The 15,139-nt window shown below is 40.0% G+C and overlaps 2 protein-coding genes across 3 annotated transcripts in view; both read left to right on the top strand.

The window, feature by feature from the left end:
• LOC134728727 (basic proline-rich protein-like) overlaps positions 1 to 7,302 on the top strand; it is a 57,516-nt gene extending 50,214 nt beyond the window's left edge. Inside the window, exon 2 of the mRNA XM_063595380.1 lies at positions 7,164 to 7,302. Within this exon, the coding sequence (XP_063451450.1) occupies positions 7,164 to 7,179 (16 nt within the window). The 3' untranslated portion in view covers positions 7,180 to 7,302. The remainder of the gene's footprint in view (positions 1 to 7,163) is intronic.
• The window catches only part of ACVR1 (activin A receptor type 1), an 82,089-nt gene continuing 74,112 nt past the window's right edge, over positions 7,163 to 15,139 (top strand). The window contains exon 1 of one of the 2 annotated variants that reach the window (XM_034954331.3): positions 7,163 to 7,454. The gene's annotated coding sequence lies outside the window, so the exon portion shown is untranslated. The remainder of the gene's footprint in view (positions 7,455 to 15,139) is intronic. The other variant, XM_034954329.4, reaches the window with a different exon arrangement.

Genomic DNA, 15,139 nt, shown 5'->3' with positions numbered 1-15,139 from the left:
TATAGTCTTATGTGTGAGTATAATCACCAAGGATTACCACATTCCTGCCAGACAACAGTTACAACACGGATGTCTCATGGTAATGAGGAGAGCTGGAGCGCTGCTGCAATGGGGTGTACACACGTGAAAGCTGAGCCAAACAGACAGAAAGGCAATCTAATTACCAGAGAAGTCTGATTCTGTTTAGGGAGTTGTGTGTTGGGGGAATGGAAGAAGTGGCCATTTCCTTCTTTCTTCTCTTCCACTTGTTCTCAATCCCTCTTCACTCAAGATACTCGGATTCTTCGCTGAGAACCATTTGGAGATGTACATATAGCTGGAATAAAGCTACTTGGGGTTAGCCCAGGACAGTAGACTAATTTCATGGAAGACATTTTTTCTACGGATGGAGTAGTGGGGAGGAAGAGGTATGGTTTCAGGATGAAACTGTTTACATCAGATCACCAGGCATTAGTTAGATTCTCATAAGGAGTGTACAACCTAGATTCCCCACATGTGCAGTTCACAGTAGGGTTCGCTCCACTGAGAATCTAATGCCGCCACTGATCTGATCTGATAGGAGGCAGAGCTCAGGCCTAATGCTCACTTGCCAGCCCCTTACCTCCTGCTGTGCGGCCGGGTTCCTAACAGGCCATGGACCAGTACCCGTCCACAGCCTGGGGGTTGGGGACCCCTGGCCTGATGAGTTGTCATGAAACTCATTTCTCACTCAGGAATTGATTTGACTCCATGGAACCACCACAGACCTGTTAACTGGGTAAAGGCTGATGGAACTTGAAAAAAATGAAGGACAATTAGAAAAATAGGGGGAAAGTGTGATGGATCCATTGGATGTCTATATTGAGCTACTAGCTGCTCTAAAAGGCTTATAGAAAGGCCTCCTGTGTAATTGGTAACATCAGTTAACCAGAAAGGCTGTGTTTATTTCCTTCCTAAACTGGTTAATCAAAGATTTCAGTGGGCCTTGCATAGGGAAAGAAATAAGGATAGAAAAGGGAGAGAGCAGGAATAAAGAAGAGAGAGAGAAAGGAGTGGCTGGGTGTGGTAATCTCTCACTCCTGTAATCTCAGCACTTTGAGAGACTGAGGTGGGCAGATCACTTGAGGTCAGGAGACCAGCCTGGCCAACATGGCAAAACCCCATCTCCACCAAAAATTAGCCAGGCGTGGTGGCATACGCCTGTAATCCCAGATACTCAGGAGGCTGAGGCAGGAGAGTCACTTGAACCTGGGAGGTAGAGATTGCAGTGAGTGGAGATTGTGCCACTGCACTCCAGCCTGGTTGAGAGAGTGAGACTCCATCTCAAAAAAAAAGAGAAAGGAGTGAGTGACATGGGTTACTTATGAGTGAGGAGTGCATGTGTGTCTGTCTTTTGTGGAATCTGATCTTCTCTGAAGTCACACCTCATATCTGGTGAGAAGTTGACTTAAGGGGGTATTCTATTTTAGTCTGTAGCCTTCCTGTTTGGTGTCTGGATTTTTTCTAAGTCACCACCAGTGGAAGAATGAGTATTGGGCTATTAGTCTTTCATATTCTCTTTTCAGGCTTCCTATGGAGCCCTTTGTAATATTTATTTCAAAGTTGCTTATTATTATTATTACTTTTTTGACAGGATCTTGCTCTGTTGCCCAGGCTGGAGTGCAGTGGCATGAACATGGCTCACTGTAGCCTCGAGCTTCTGGGCTGAAGCAGTCCCCCCATCTCAGCCTCCTGAGTAGCTGGGACTACAGGTGTGCACCACCATGCCGGGCTAATTTTTAAATTTTTTGTAGAGATGGGGTCTCGCCATATTCCCCAGGCTGGTCTCCAACTCCTGGGCTCAAGCAATCCTCCTATCTTGGCCTTCCAATGTGCAGGGATTACAGGCATAAGCCACTGTGCCTGGCCCTAAATTGCTATTTTGATGAGTCAAAATGGTCAAATCTCAGCAATTTTGCATAGGATTCAACCTAATAATTCAACCCTGGTAATCATCACTTCTCTTCTTATAGCTGCTCCTTAAATATTGAGTTTACAACATTAGCTACCATTTATTAGCATCCACTGAGTGCCATGTACTTCATACATGGCAGCTCTGCAAGGGAGTCATGACGCCTGTTTTGCAGAAAAAGATTACATGGGCCAGGGCTGGGATCCATCTCAGAACCCGTTGGTTCAAGCATGGAACCTTCTTTATGCTACTGTAGCCCACTCACTGCCTTTGTTGCCTCAAGTTTTCTCCTTGATTCCCTTACTTTATATTTCTGGCAGGAGTAAATGAATCTTTGGCTGGACAGATGAAAGGGATTTTGATGGACCACCAAACCACTTCACTTGAGGGTTTCGAGGTTACGGAGTGTAGGCAGATTATCTTCAGAAGTGTAGTCTGGTACTTAATTACACTCTGTAATTAAGTAAACCACAGCGGGCCCCTTTTGTCTTAGCCAAATTGTACTTTAAATTCTGGAGGAGAAAGGTGCTCTAATATTTTGGCCAAAACATTAGGAAAGCCCATCTTCACTGTACTTCTAGTTTGGCCTGGTTGTCTTTCTAGGCTGTAAGACAGACCTGAATCTTTTCCTTAAAACATCTTGGAGATTTTGTTTTTCCTCATGCTCTGCCCTCGTTCCCCGGCTTTTTTTTCTTCATTATCTAGAAGTCTAACATATTTGATTCCTACTCTGTCTCTAGATATACACCTGGAGAGAACAGTGTTTCTGTCACAGAATTCCTTCTCAGGATTTCTTGGGAAATATATATGTTTTTCCAAATCCCTAGAAAAATCACTTATGAGGTAAATGGGAAAAAGTGTTATAATCCTCCTGTGAGAATTGTATGAGTCAACACAATGACAGTAGAAAGAATTCACTGATGTCAAGTTGAAAGCAAGAACAGGAAAAGCTGACTTGCAGAGTTGAAGGATAAGATCCACCTTTTTTGGAGCCAGTGCAGGATAGGAGCATGTGGGAGAGAATGGGTCATGATTTCTTCTCGCCGTTGCCATGTTAAAAATGTGTCTTTGTGGCCCAATCTGCTACTACCATTGATGTGTCATCCTTGCAAATAAAATAAGTTTATATGCATAGCATACTGTATACATATCCTACGCTTGGTATTGCAAGAAATAAGTTTTAGAAGTAAACTGAGTCTTTAAATTGGTGACTTCAACATACGAATCTGTGTAGTACTGTTAATTTGCTTGTAGATCTGAATGTAGGTTATTGCAGTGGTCAACAAAGTCTCTTTCTAAAGGGCCAGATAGTAAATATTTTCGGTTTTGCAAGCCATACGGACTCTGTTACAACTATCAGTTCTACCATTTCAGTGTGAAAGCAGTCATAGACTATACTTAAAATGAACAAGTGTGCCTGTTGCAATAAAACTTTTATTTACAAATCCAGACTGTGGGCTGGATTTTGCCCGCTACTGGCATAACATCCAATAATGTTCACTAGCATTTTCCAGGATCTTAGTATTTGCTATGCTACAATTCTTTATAAATCCTACTAAGTGTGATAGTTCCCATTTAACAATGTTTTTGGATATCCAAATAATGAGTAAAGAATGCAAGTATTTTAAGAAGAATATATTCTGGAGAAATTCCTGGAAATTCCCGTTTCTCATGGTCATTCACATTTTCTTATGTATAATTTGGGAATAGTATAACCTCTCAATTTCATTGTTAGGATTAGGTCAGACAATGCAAGTAATGTGGTTAACACAGTTATAGAACTAAGAGCTCACTAAATGATAGCTGCTATAATTAGTAACTAGATGGGGAGTATTTACCCCATTTCATGGAAAAGGAAACTGAAACTCAGAGGTTAAATGATTTGCGGAGGTCACATTTAATAGGTTGGAAAACTGAGTTTGGCTGCTTCCTAAGTCCGTGTTCTTGCTACCATATCCTGCTTTCTGAAGTAGTTCTGGTTAATGGCAATTCCACGGCAAGATACACCTTGATTTATTTGGTTTATGGGCTGGGTGAACAGACAGGGAGAGTATGGAATGGTTCTTGAAAGGGTAAGGATTTGCAATGTTTAGAAGCCACAGTTTCTAGAAGCCAAGGATATGATTGTAACTAAAGAGCTGAGAAAACTTGTCTTGATTTTTTTTTCCCCTGTTGCTTAGCTGTTGTGTGGACTGCCAAGAGCTTGTTTGATTTTAAGTGCTTTTTATGCTTGCCTGTTACTCAGGTCCCATCATATTGCAACAACTTTTAAGAAACTATGCATGTTCTTTTAAACTGGATTGAAGAAAACTGTAATGTTAAATGCCCAAAATTAGAGTTAGAAAATTTGATTGGATTTTCCTTCTCCTTCTTCATAGTCATCCTCCAACCACCTGCACAGGAATGTGTCTTTGACCCTTTAGGGTCAGACTTTTACACAGCTTGATTAGCTGCCAAGAATTGAAACTCCATCGCCAAATAAGTTGGCTAAATTTTTGGAAAAAAACTCAGCTCAATGAATGGTTTTTGAAAATTTGCTAGAGTTTACTATATAGATATTTATTTCATGGCACTGATTTTTTTTTTTTTTTTAGACAAATTCTCCCTCTGTTCCCCAGGCTGGAGTGCAGTGGCGCTGATCTTGGCTCACTGCAGCCTCCACCTTCCGGGTTCAAGCGAGTCTCGTGCCTCAGACTCCCGAGTAGCTGGGATTACAGGTGCCTGCCACCACGCCAGGCTAATTTTGTATTTTTGGTAGAGACAGGGTTTCACCATGTCAGCCAGGCTGGTCTTCAACTCCGGACCTCAGGTGGTCCACCCACCTCGGCCTCTCAAAGTGCTGGGATTACAGGCATGAGCCACAGCGCCTGAACAATAGCACTGATTTTAATTAGTGTGTATATCTTTTTGGGGAGTTGGTTTTTATATTTTCAGTCCCTCTTGGGATTTTGAACACAACAGTTTTTAGCTGCCTTTCAGGTGTGCCGAGCTTGCCTATTGATAGAAGGGTATTTGGGGGGAGATGGGTGCCAAGTAGAACATTTGAAGAGTTAAGTATCCAGTTCACATTATTTCCCATTTTACCAACCTTGTCTTTCTTATAGTACACCACAGTTTTGATTTCAGTCCATGGTTTGAGAGTCCAATGAATTTTAAAACAAATGTTAAATTATATTTAACTTGGAGATTTAATTTTTATCTAGTTAACTCTTGAGTACCAAGTATATGCTAAGTATCATGAAAGAGGGCCAAACACTGAAGAATAATATGTGATCTTTACCTAGTTTTGAATTGGTTTCGAGAAACCCAGTGCATGGCAGAGAATTAAGTGCTAGATTGTTCGTCATATAGAATATAAATACCAGGGGAATTAGAAAGATCTGGGAAATATAAGAATCTTTAGAGAAGACTGGACAGAGGCAGGAGAACCCAAACACTGTCTTGAAGGATGAGAAGGAGTTCCATGCAGTGAAGATGATGGGGCTGGGATGTTGGATGGCAAATTAGTAGCACCTTTATAATGAGAAAAAAAAAAAAAAAAGAGAGAGAGTCTCTGATTTTTAAAAAGAGAATCAGAAAAATATAAACCAGTGTTTATTTTCTGGCTTATCTAAACCTCTTCCTACCAGTACAGTAACTCTCACTTAAAGACATGGTTGACCCTAGGCAGGACAGCTGAACACTGGCCTCCTCTTAAAATGCGGTTAGTCTTTGGCAGAGGGGAAAGCAGCTTTAGTGTGAATCTGCCAGATTTCCCTGGCCCCAGCATCTTGGAAAATACCAGTATTTCAACAGTTTGTTCTGAAACTCAAGGGTTTGCGGGTGCTGCTCAGCTGATGTGTTTGTTTTTAAGGATGCCCACTTTAGAAATGCATTTTTGCTCTTTCACTTTGCTAAGTGGTTGCTGAAAAAGACAAATTTCTGGTTGACCTCCCTATGGAAGATAGTTTTACATGTCTTATTCTTACTGTGCCTTATGTGTCTAGATTTTCTTTTCAAATAGATTGTGAGCCTCAATTTAAGCTGAAGTGAGGAACGGTTTGATAGTATCTGTAAAACATTTCCCTCGAATTCCAAGGTGGATGGGAAGATTTTTCCCCATAATTATTGCAGAATGCTGCATTTGGGGCTTGTTTTCTGCTTAGATTTATTTATGTGAAAGTTTTCTTGGCAAAATGTTCCTTGAGGTTAAAAAAAAAGGCGCTGTTTTCTGAAGGCAGTAAGTTCTTCAGTGTTTTGTGTTACTTAACTATTTGAATGGGAAAGTTTGGTTCTAATAAAAATTTCCTCTTCCTTTGGCAAATGTTGATGTTTTTCAAGTCTTCCTAAAGGAAAATGGGGCCTGGGTGGGTTTTTGTTTTTTATTAGTTATCTAGAGCTCCCCTCCTCTTCCCTTCCGCTTTGTACTCCTTCCCCACCATTGTTTTATGAGCCTTTGAACCAGATCTGTCTATGCCAGAGATTGTTGCTTGAAAATAGACCAAAATCAGATATATTTGAGTAGATATACAAGAAATTGGTTACTCTGGTATACTGGATGCCTCTAGGAGGGGCCAGGGATCTTGGAACGGGAGAAAGACTTTTCATTCTGTAGTTTGTACTGCTCAAACTTTTTTTTTTTTTTTTTTTTGAGACGGAGTTTCGCTCTTGTTGTCCAGGCTGGAGTGCAATGGCGTGATCTCGGCTCACCGTAACCTCCGCCTCTCAGGTTCAAGCGATTCTCCTGCCTCAGCCTCACGACTAGCCGGGATTACAGGAATACGCCACCACACCCAGCTAATTTTGTATTTTTAGTACAGACGGGGTTTCACTATATTGGCCAGACTGGTCTTGAACTCCTGACCTCGTGATCCGCCTCCCTCAAATGCACACAATAGTACATGCAGGGTCAAAATTTTTGTTTGATTTTGTGTGTGGCAAGGGAAAGAGAGGAAAGGGCTAGAGTACATAGTGTATAGGCTTTAAAACAACTTGATTTTGAAATGTGCTGACTGCAGATCTTACTGGTTTTTGTGTTTAGAAAAATATTTAAAGACCAGTATAGATCCATAACCTCCACACTCTTCCTATCAGTGTTTTCAAACTTTTCTGTACTTGCTGCACTTGTAGATCAGCTTTGTTTTGTGGTCCTAATTGAAAGGCGTGCCAAATGTGCACTTCCTTTAGCCACCACATTCACAACTGCAGGATTTTCTTCTGCTTAGCTGGTTTTCTTTCTTCTTTCCCTCTGCAGCCTGGAGCATTGGTAAGCGTCACACTGCCAGAGTGAGAGCTGCTGGAGAACTCATAATCCCAGGAACGCCTCTTCTACTCCCTGAGTACCCCAGTGACCAGAGTGAGAGAAGCTCTGAACGAGGGCACGCGGCTTGAAGGACTGTGGGCAGATGTGACCAGGAGCCTGCGTTAAGGTAGCTGAGTAAGCTTTACCCAGGAGCTCTCAGAACGGCATTGCCAGAACCAGCAGTGCAGCCACTTCAACAAATCACTTCTTTTAATACTCTTTGGCAGAGATCAAATCTACAGGGTAAATTCTTTGCCACAAATGATTCTTTTGTTTTTTTATATGAATCCAATAAAAGAAAGTTAGGACCAGCCTAATGGTTCTTAGTTCTGGCGTTGCCTTCATAGTAGGCTTTGTTGGGTGGATCTGCACAGCTATTCTTTAAATTTGGCCAAGTTTTTCAAATAAATACTACCAGTGTTTCCCTGCCTATAAAATGCCCCTGCCATCCTTTTCACCTTACAGGGCCACTACATTAAGTTTTTCTTTTCTTTTTTTTTTTTTTTTTGAGACGGAGTCTCGTTCTGTCACCTAGGCTGGAGTGCAGTGGTGTGATCTCGGTTCACTGCAACCTCCGCCTCCCACGGTCACGCAATTCTCTTGCCTCAGCCTCTCAAGTAGCTGGGACTACAGGTGTGTGCCGCCACAGCCGTCTAATTTTTTTTGTATTATTAGTAGAGACGGGGTTTCACCATATTGGCCAGGCTGGTCTCGAACTCCTGACCTCGTGATCCACCTGCCTTGGCCTCCCAACATGATGGGATTACAGGTGTTAGCCACTGTGCCCGGCCCTAATTTTTTCTTTTAAAATAGACCTTATTTCTTTTAGAGCAGTTTTAGGTTCACAGCAAAATTGAGCAGAAAATAGAAAGAGTTCTCATCTATCTCCCCAACACCTCCCCTACTGTCAATATCCCACACCAGAGTAGTACATTTACTACAATCAATGAACCTACTTCGACATATCATTATCACCCAAAGGCAATAGTTTACATTAGGCTCAATCTTGGTGTTGTACATTCTGTGGGTTTGGACAAATGAGTAATGACATGCATCTACCATTATAATATTATAGAGAGTAGTTTCAGTGCCCTAAAGATCTCCGTGTTCTACCTATTCGTTTCCCATCCCCACTAGCCCTTGGCAATCACTGGGCTTTTTGCTGTGTCCATACATTTACCTTTTCCAGAACTACATTTTAATAATACATTTCCCGTGGAGTGCTTTGAAAGCATAAAGAAGCCTTGAGCCAGGCAAGGTGGCTCATGCCTCTAATCCCAGTGCTTTGGGAGGCCAAAGTAGGAAGATTGGTTATGCCCAGGAGTTTGAGACCAGCCTGGAAAACATAGTGAGACTCTGTCTCTACAAAAAAGAAAAAAAAATTAGCCAGGTGTGTTGGCAGGTTCGTGTATTCCCAGCTACTTGAGAGGCTGAGGCACATGGATTACTTGAATCTGGGAAGTTGAGGCTTCAGTGAGCCGTGACTGCACCACTGCAGCCCAGACTGGGCAACAGAACAAGACCTTGTATCAAAAAAAAAAAAAGTCTCGCTATCCAGGATGAAATGCTGTTAAGAGTATGATAAGTTATGGGGGTAATATGAATACCTACTTGGAATAGAGTCAGTAAGATGTTTTGTGAGGGGAAGCCTGAAGTGCAAAATGTTGATGTGTGTGTCTTTCTGAATTTAACATTTGAGTTGCTCAGATATGGTTTGAACCATGTATGTGGAGACAGAAGCAAGGAATTGGGGATTAAATTCTGCCAGGGTTGGTCTGTGCAGCCTCCTTAGATTTAACACTTTTGAGGAAAGTCTCTGAAGTGGCTGTTAGGTGCATTCTTTTTAAAGGAAAGTCCAATGTATTATTATAAAACAGCCTTATTATTATTATTATTATTATTATTATTATTATTACTATTTTGAGGCAGGGTCTCACTCTGTTGCCTAGGCTGGAGAGCAGTGATGCAATCATGGCACGCTGCAGCCTCAAACTCCTGGTCTCAAGGGATCCTCCTGCCTCAGCCTCCCAAGTAACTAGGACTATAGATGTACACAACCACGCCTGGCTATTTTTTTTTGTCGTTTGTTTTTTTTTTGGAGACAGAGTCTCACTATGTTGCCCAGGCTGGTGTTGAACTGCTGGCCTCAAGTAATCCTTCTGCCTTAGCCCCCCATAGCTTTATATTTTATGTAAAAGTTAATTTTGATTATTTCATTTCAGATAATACGAAACAGTATAAAGCATAGCCATATATAAAGATAAAAGTTCTTCCCTTCTCTCTTTCACCTTTGGCTAAAATCTTGGAACACAAACTTTCCCATTTACAAACCTTTTCTTATACAGATATTTTTATATACAAACAAATATGCATATTAATTATGTTAAAAATTGGTGGAACATGACCATACATTCTATTTTACAACTTGCTTTTTGGCTTGACTTGGTATATTGTGGATATTTTTCCTTTTAAGCAGAATTTAATCTCAGGGTGAGTAATGCCTGCCTAGTGTCCCTTAAATGGCTGTACTGTAATAATCACCAGTCCTCAAGTGAGAGGTTAGTTCATAATTTAAAGGGGGTAGGCGGGAGACCTTTCACATTAGGGACAAAACCAAGGCCATGACTGTTGACATTGGACTTTTGGTCACTAAGGATGTATGTTTTTATTTTCCAAGGCAGACGATGCACGGCTTGGGGCTGCTGCCAAGGTGTCAGTTTTGTGAAATTTTTATTTTTTGGAGGCTGTAAATATATTAGCATAGTTGTTAGTTCTGACTACCATCCGTTGAGCATTTTGAGAAACTTTTATGCCCATTTAAGGTGGTGTGAGGTTAAATTAGTTTTAAGAGGAAGTAATGAATAACAGAAATGGAATTAGGAGACAGACTTTATTTTGTGTATATATTTATTTGAGGGAGAAGGAGATGATGGCTGTAGTTAATTGCTACCCCTGTGATTCTTAATTATGAAACAGGGTTAAAATTGTTCAGCTCAGTAGTTTCCTAATGTGGTTAACAGTGAGAGTCACCAGAGAAGTTTTCCGGTATCTGGTGTTGGCAATGAATATTTGTATTTTTCTTATTTTATGAAGTATTTATTTTTAGAAAGGTAATATAATTAATGTATACAAGATTAAAAAGGCACAAAAGAGTGTAGAGTGAAAACTAAGTCTCCCTTCTCTGTCTCCCAAGTACCCAGTGGCCCTTCTAGAAACAGCCACTGTATTACCATTTTCTTGTGTATTCTTTCAGTGATTTCAGAGTATATATAATATACATGCATATAACCTATAGATATTACAATTTTTCTTTTACACACATGGTAACAGTATCCACGGTTTTATACGTTTTCTTATTGAAATAATATTTCTTGGAAGTTCTTCCATAGTAGCGCTGCATTCTTTTTATTTATTTATTTTTTTGAGACGGAGTCTTGCTCTGTTGCCCAGGCTGGAGTGCAGTGGCGCCATCTTGGCTCACTGCAAGCTCTGCCTCCCGGGTTCATGCCATTCTCCTGCCTCAGCCTCCCAATTAGCTGGGACTACCTACAGGTGCCCGCCACCACGCCCGGCTAATTTTTTGTATTTTCAGTAGAGACAGGGTTTCACCGTGTTAGCCAGGATGGTCACGATCTCCTGACCTCAGGTGGTCCACCCACCTCGGCCTCCCAAAGTGCTGGGATTACAGGTGTGACCCACTGTGTCCGGCGCATTCATTTTTAGTAGATACCTGGTATTCCATTGTAGAGATGTGCTGTCATTTACTTAACAATATTGATGGGTATATAGATCATTTCCAGTTTTTATTATCGTGAACAAAGCTATAGGGAATAACTTTGAATATACATCATTTCAAACGTGTGAGTGTATCTATGGGATCCATTTCTAGTAGAATTGCTGGGTCAAAGGTTACACACATTATAATTTTGGTAGAAATTTATTGCCAAGTTGCTCTGTTTATAGACCTTGACAGATTTTAGATTTAACAACGATGGGTGAGAACAGTTTTCTCATGCCCTTGCCTGTCAAGTATGACTCCCAAGTGATTATTTTATTTATTTGCCAAAGCAATAGGTAAAAATGCAGTTTAACGTGCTTTAATTTGCATTTTTCTTAGTTTGATTGAGATTGAGCATCTTTTGATAAGTTTAAAAGCCACTTTTATTTCTAGTTATCTTTCTATGCTTGTGTTCGTTGTCTATTTTGCTGTTTGGTTATGATTTTTATTATCAAAATATGACATCAAAATTATCGGTCCCCCCTTTTTATGCTTGTGATATGTGCTATTTATATTTTTCTCCGTTGGCCATTTGTATAGAAATAATTATTACTTTGTTGTGCAGGTTATTACAAATTTTATATAGTTAAAATCGCCAATTTATTCAAGCAACAATTATTTATTGAATGCCTCTTGTGTATGAGAACTTGTTCTAGGCACCAGGCTATACAGTGATGTAAAAAACAGACCCCAATTCTTGCTCCACAGCGGAAGTTACATTCTTACTTACATTGGAGGAAATGATCAACATCCTAGTATCGTAGTTAAAAGACCTTTCATTTTTAGATTTAAAAACCTACTATCTCCTGATTCATTCTAATGTCATGTGGGGTTTTCTTAGATTTAAGTCTTTGATCCATCTGAAATATTAGGTATGAATTCAAATGAATTTTTCTCTAGATGCTGTATTAATTAGGGTTAGGTTGAATTGCTGTAACCAAGGGACTGAAATATGCTATGGTTCAAAGAACACAAAAGTTTATTTTTTCTTCACTTAACAGTCCCTGTGTAAGCAAAACAGGTCAGCAGAACCTCCCACATCCACTGATCATTCAGAGGCTTGAGTTCCTTCTGTCCTGTGGTTCTAGTAATTGTTGCTGTGATTATCTGCATGGTCATATCTGAGTTGCTGCTGTATCTGGGTCCTCTCCATGGGAAGGGCAAAGAAGAAAGTCCAGGGCTAGTGATCAGAAACGGCAGACATCACTACAGATGAAAACTATAGTGATGAGAACTTCGTTATGTGGGTACATCTAGCCGCAGTGCAGACTGAAAAGTGAAGTCTGTGTTGGCCGCCTTGTACCCAAGAAGAAGGAAAGAAGGGATTTTAGTGGAAAATTAGCAGTCTCTGCCATATTGGCTAGTCATTCCAATTTTACTGAACAGTCCCAACTTTTCTCCTTTGGTTTCTTTTATAGTATAAATTCCCATATAGATTTTGGTCTATTTCTGGGATAACCGTTTAGTTTCATTAATCTGTCTGCCTATTCATGCAGCAGAATCGCATTGTTTTAACTTTTGAGGCTTAGTTTTTTTTTTTCTTTTTCATGGGGTAAGTCTCCCCATTTTAAGTCCATTTCACAGAATTTTATTACTTGTGTGTGTGTGTTTGTGTTTTAAAAATAGGAACTTTAAAAGAATCATACCCAGTTACCACCCTCTCCCCCCATGAAGAAAACCTATTATTTTTGGGATTTTGTTAAATGTATAGACTTCATTAGTGAAGGTTCACTCTTTATGATGTTCATTTTTCTTATTTGACAATAGTGTTGCACAATTCCTTTGAAAAACACTGATCTGAACCCTAGACTTTCTATATCCTTTGACCCATGACACTTATTGAAGTACGTGGGAGGAAGGACCACTTTATATGATGTGTTAATTTTATTTTAATACATGATTTCTGATTATGACCAGGAAACATACTTATTTTGCTATTCTATTAAAAATAAACTTGGAACTTGTAAAAACAATTTCTTCAGTTTGAAGATAAGGAAGAGTTGATATTTCAGAAGTTTATTGCACAAACTTATTTGTAATGTACAAACCTGGGCTAATTGTTTGCATATATATGATGCACAGTGCTTGTTACTTGCTTAGTGTATGTGTATGTGTGTATATATTTGTAACAACATGTATTCAGCTTTTGTCCTTTCCTTTTTACCTTTTTTAATGTAAAATAAAACACGAAAAGAAGCATACATAGTTTAGTTAATTACAAGGTGAATTTTTTTTGTGATCACCATGCAGGCCAAGAAATAGTATATTATGTAGTATATACACTATAGTAATTGCCTCCTTGCCTTTTTTTAATGGGTCCATCAACCAGGTGTTCAGACCTACAGATTGGTCTCGTATTATCTCTTTATGTTTTGTAAGTCTCTTAAACCTGGGGTTTCCCCCTCCAGCCCTTTCTTTCCCTTACAGATTCTCTGTTGAAGAACCTGGCCATTTGACCTCCAGCTTCTTTCTTGCTAGATTTTGGTGATTGCATCCACATGGTTCAATTCAATTTGCTTTTCTTTTAGTGGCATATGTTATATTAACACCACAATCTGGGCACCAGGGATGCTCACTGCTACTGAGTGGGTCCTTATTTCTAGGCCCGTTTAGTGGACAGAACCAGGAATTAAATATTTATAAAATACTTCATGAGTTCATTCTGATACTTTGTGATTCAAATTCAGTTTATAAGGTTTTAACTTAACCTTTTCTATATAACATCTTTATCTCCTTTATTTGACACAAAATTCTAGTTCTCAAACACAACAGGGGGTGATAGAATACTTCATAGGTACGTACTCATTTGCTTTCTTCCACATTATACACACAGTATTCTCAGAAGTGCCACAATGCTAACACTATACTGCTAGTTATGAAAACTGAAAACAATTTCTTTTTTGTATTCTATTTCCATTCTCCTTCTTGTTGTTGTTGTTGTTGTTGTTGGAGGGTGTTTTAGTTGTTGAAAATTGGGCAGATTTAACACTGATTAGCTCTTAGATGATATTTGAAGGAGGAATAATTTTAACTTTGTTGGGTGAGATGTTAGGTTTTAGTTATGTTTAGAAAAAGTCCTTATCTGTCAGAGAATTTGTGGGTGAAATGATATGACATCTGTGATTCTCATTAAAATACCTCAGGAAGAAAATGGGAATGGAGGAAATAAGGCTGCTTATTTTTGAAACTGGGGGTAGAATGTTGCTTATTTTTGAAACTAGAAGATTTTAAAAGAAGGCATATTACGCTTTCTGTTTCTATGTAACTTGAACTATCTGTAATAAAAAATTTTAATATTAATTTTATAAACAGTGAAAAGAAAAGAACATATGGGGAGGAGGGTAATAAGGAAAGAATAGACAGGGAGTGGGGAAATGACTAAAGAATGGGTGATTTCATTCTCAACCTGGTGGTCCAGCCTGGTGGCCTACAGTGGTTCCCGAGTCTAAGAAAACGAGTAACATCTTGAGTGAAAGAAAAGGCTGAGCTGTGGGGCCTAAACCAAGATTTAAGGCATGAGTGACAGAAGAGGAAGCTTCTATGCAAGGAAACTGAGAAGGATCAAAGCATTAAAAGTAAAGATACCTGAGAGTGCAGCCCACAAATCCCAGCTAGGGAGGAGGCCAAGGGAGGAAGGTGGTCACAACACCACATCCTACATAATCAGTGAGTGAGACCTCCTTGTCATTCTCAGCATCACCCGATTTGCTGGAGGGTGGGGGATTCCTAGGCCTCGTCACAGATCAAAATCTCTAGGGGGTGAGGCTAGGGAATCCATATTTTGAGGAAGTTCCCTTGTGAACCTGAAGGATAAGGTAAGACTGAAACGACGTAGAACCTTAACAAGGGGTATTTCACTGGATTGACTAAGGCAGAACACTGTGGACTGAAGACTGGATGGGGGACATGGAGGAAGCCTGTGTAGTTGCTGTTCTAGAAAGTGTTCGGTGAAAGGATGAAGAGGGTGGATATTGGAGGACCTTGGGGCTGAGGAGGTGGTGGTAGTTGAAATTGTTGCTTATGATGATGTAAGAGAGATTGCCTATAAATGGGAAGGATGTGGGTGGTTTTCAGTGCAGGATAACTGAGTAGTTTGGCTACACATGTGCTTAGGCCCCCCACTGCCAGAGAGATTATTTTTTGGAAAGAG

Source organism: Pan paniscus, chromosome 13 (assembly GCF_029289425.2).
Source record: "Pan paniscus chromosome 13, NHGRI_mPanPan1-v2.0_pri, whole genome shotgun sequence".
NCBI classification, from domain to species: Eukaryota; Metazoa; Chordata; class Mammalia; order Primates; family Hominidae; genus Pan; species Pan paniscus.
This window is presented reverse-complemented; position numbering and strand designations above follow the sequence as displayed.